General features: G+C 47.9%; 1 protein-coding gene across 1 annotated transcript in view; it reads right to left on the reverse strand.

Annotated features, from left to right (window-relative positions):
- Window positions 1-1,957: 1,957 nt before the first annotated feature.
- The window catches only part of LOC143277170 (uncharacterized), a 963-nt gene continuing 26 nt past the window's right edge, over window positions 1,958-2,894 (reverse strand). Inside the window, exon 1 of the mRNA XM_076581935.1 lies at window positions 1,958-2,894. This exon is cut by the window's right edge and continues 26 nt beyond it. Coding sequence (XP_076438050.1) covers window positions 1,961-2,893 — 933 coding nt within the window. The 5' untranslated portion in view covers window position 2,894 and the 3' untranslated portion in view covers window positions 1,958-1,960.

Raw genomic sequence — 2,894 nt, forward strand, 5'->3', positions numbered from 1 at the left:
AACATCGATGGTTCCTTGCGGACTGCCGACGCTGGAACCGTGTGACGGACGAACCCGGGTGTGGGCCGTGTATGGGGGGAATCTAAATGAGCGGCGTGGGAGTAGTGCCACTGAAATGGTGCAGATGATGGGGCAGCAAAAAGAAAAAAAAAAGGAAAAAAAAGAAGCTTTTATTCAAAGAAGGAGATGTGACAACAGCAAAAAAAAAAAAAAAAAAGAAAAAAAAAAAGAAAAAAAAGAAGCTTTTATAGAAAGAGGGAGATGTGACTACAGAAAAAAAGACAAAAAAGACCAACAAGCAGATAATTATAAAGAAAGAAATACAGATGGTGTGCCCTTTTGTTGAGGAAGAAAAACAACAACAACAACACTCAGATCTAAAACAACTTCTGTCAATAACCAGCCGGGAACAACCAGTCTGCAACTTATAGCAGTAATAATAACAATATTGATGATGATGATAATAACATTAACGATAATATAGTAACAATAACCTCCATATACCACTGCCCCCACAGTTGGGCAAAATGTAGAGGAGAGAGACGTTACTCTGAAATCTCTGTTTCCTCCATTACTTCAACCAATGAAAAAAAAAAAAAAAAAAAAAAAAAAAGATTCCGTTTACCAAGTTTTTGAAGATGATAATCACACATTTTTCATACATATGTATACAGCTTTTTCTTCTTTCATGACGAATCTATCATCAGCCTTTTCCTCTTGGAACAGTTTGTGTTAAGCTAACTGTACACACACACACACACACACACACACACACACACACAAAATCACTCTAAATAAAGATGGTTCTCGAAATTGCAATGGTCCTCCAGGAAAGAAAAAAAAAAAGAAAAAAAAAACACGACGTTACCATGAATTGTGCAGACTGTGGCGGATTAGTAGTGAGATCTCCCATTCCAATGCTCTCAATGCCCATGTAGTTAAGTGTTCCCTTGCATCAAACAGCGATCACATAATTATGTCATCGCATTTGTGAGGCCCATGTGCGCACGTGAGTTTCTAACTTAAAGAAAGGTGGAAAACTGAAAAAAAAAAAAAAGAAAAGAAAAAAAAGAGCAAACGGTATATATATATATGTAGTAAAGCCGAACGGTATATACGTGTATCACATGACTGTGAGGGAATTTTGACCACCGGTGTTTTCGCGTCTCTTTAGGCTGGTGGAGTTTGTTCTCTTTTCTCTGTCTCTGTCTCTCTCTCTGTGTGTGTGTCTCTCTTTTGGTCTCTCAGTCTCTCTCGCTGTATCTGTGTCTGTCTGTCTGTCTGTCTGACTCACTGCGTCCTGTTTTCCGTGCTTTGTTATACATGCATTTCTCGCACACAGCACACACTCACTCACTCACTCACTCACTCACATACACACACAATCTATGAAACACAGGCACACACACACACACAATCTCTCTCTCTCTCTCTCTCTCTCTCTCACTCACACACACACACACACACAGACACACACACACACACACTCTCTCTCTCTCTCACACACACACACACACTCACACACACACACACACACACGCTCATACACAGACACACACACACGCACGCACACACACACACACACACACACACACACACACACACACACACATCAGATACAATGCAACATTCAGAAAACTATTACAAATAGTCTTGCACATCAGACCAAACACTCAAACACCAACATTCATACACTCATAGTACATTCATAGTAATCACACACACACACACACACACACACACACACACACACACACACACACACACACACAGTTCCCTCCCCCCACACACACACACACTCATAATTATACACCCCCTCACACACATACACACTACCCCCCCAAACCCCTACCCCCACCCCACCCCCACACACAACAACACCCATCCACTCCTACCCCCACCCACCACCCACACCCACACCCACACCCACACCCACACACACACCCACACACACACCCTCTCAAGAAGGTAACGTATCCGACTCCACACACCTATCCACCTCCTGCAAACCGGAGGTACAGGATCTGTCCAAGATCTGAGACTGGTGCGACGCGGGCGCGGGCAACCCAGACAACCCAGACATCCCAGACATCCCTGACATCCCTGACACCGACACCGACCCTGATCCGAGGGCAGACAGAGGCCCCGGCGACTCCACCAGTTCCCTGTAGTAGATGACCGACGGTTTGACGCTCCCGTCAGGCATTCTAGCACTCATGGGCAAGAACCCGACCTTCTGGAACCCCGCCTGTTCGATGATCTTCCGCATGGCGATGTTGTCGTTGAACGTGTCGTTGTAGATGCCCGAGTAGCCCAACCTCCGGGCGAACTCCACGATCATCTGCATGCAGAACTCCCCGATGCCTTTCCGTCGCTGGCTTCGTTTCACCACCGTGTAGCTATCGGCGACAGTGCCCTGCCCACGGTAATACTTACTGTCCAGAATGACGAAGGCCGCCACCGCTTCACCGGAATCCCTGTCACACACGTGGAAGATCTTGCCGTTAGAGTTGTGCACTTCTTTCAGGAAGTCCTTCTCCGTCGGGAACTCATCCACCCCGTAGCCGTCCCCGTTCTCCGCCGAGCTGTGGATCATGACGTAGACCTCCGTGACGTCACGGTGGTCCGTGACGCGGTTGACGATGACGCGCTTCCCGTCCTGCAGGGCGGCGTGTAGAGGGAGGTACATGGCAGCGGCGAGGGGGAGGGGGAGGAGGGAGGACGTAGAGGGAGGAGGAGGAGGAGGAGGGAGGAGGGGGGAGCCGTTGCTGTCAATGGTGGAGGTGGTGGTGGAGGAGGAGGAAGAGGAGGAGGAGGAGGAGGAGGAGGAGGCGGTGATGATGGTGGTGGTGGTGGTGGATGAGAAGTGGTCGTCTCCCTCTCTCTTCACCATC

Source organism: Babylonia areolata, chromosome 33 (assembly GCF_041734735.1).
Source record: "Babylonia areolata isolate BAREFJ2019XMU chromosome 33, ASM4173473v1, whole genome shotgun sequence".
Classification (NCBI taxonomy): Eukaryota; Metazoa; Mollusca; class Gastropoda; order Neogastropoda; family Buccinidae; genus Babylonia; species Babylonia areolata.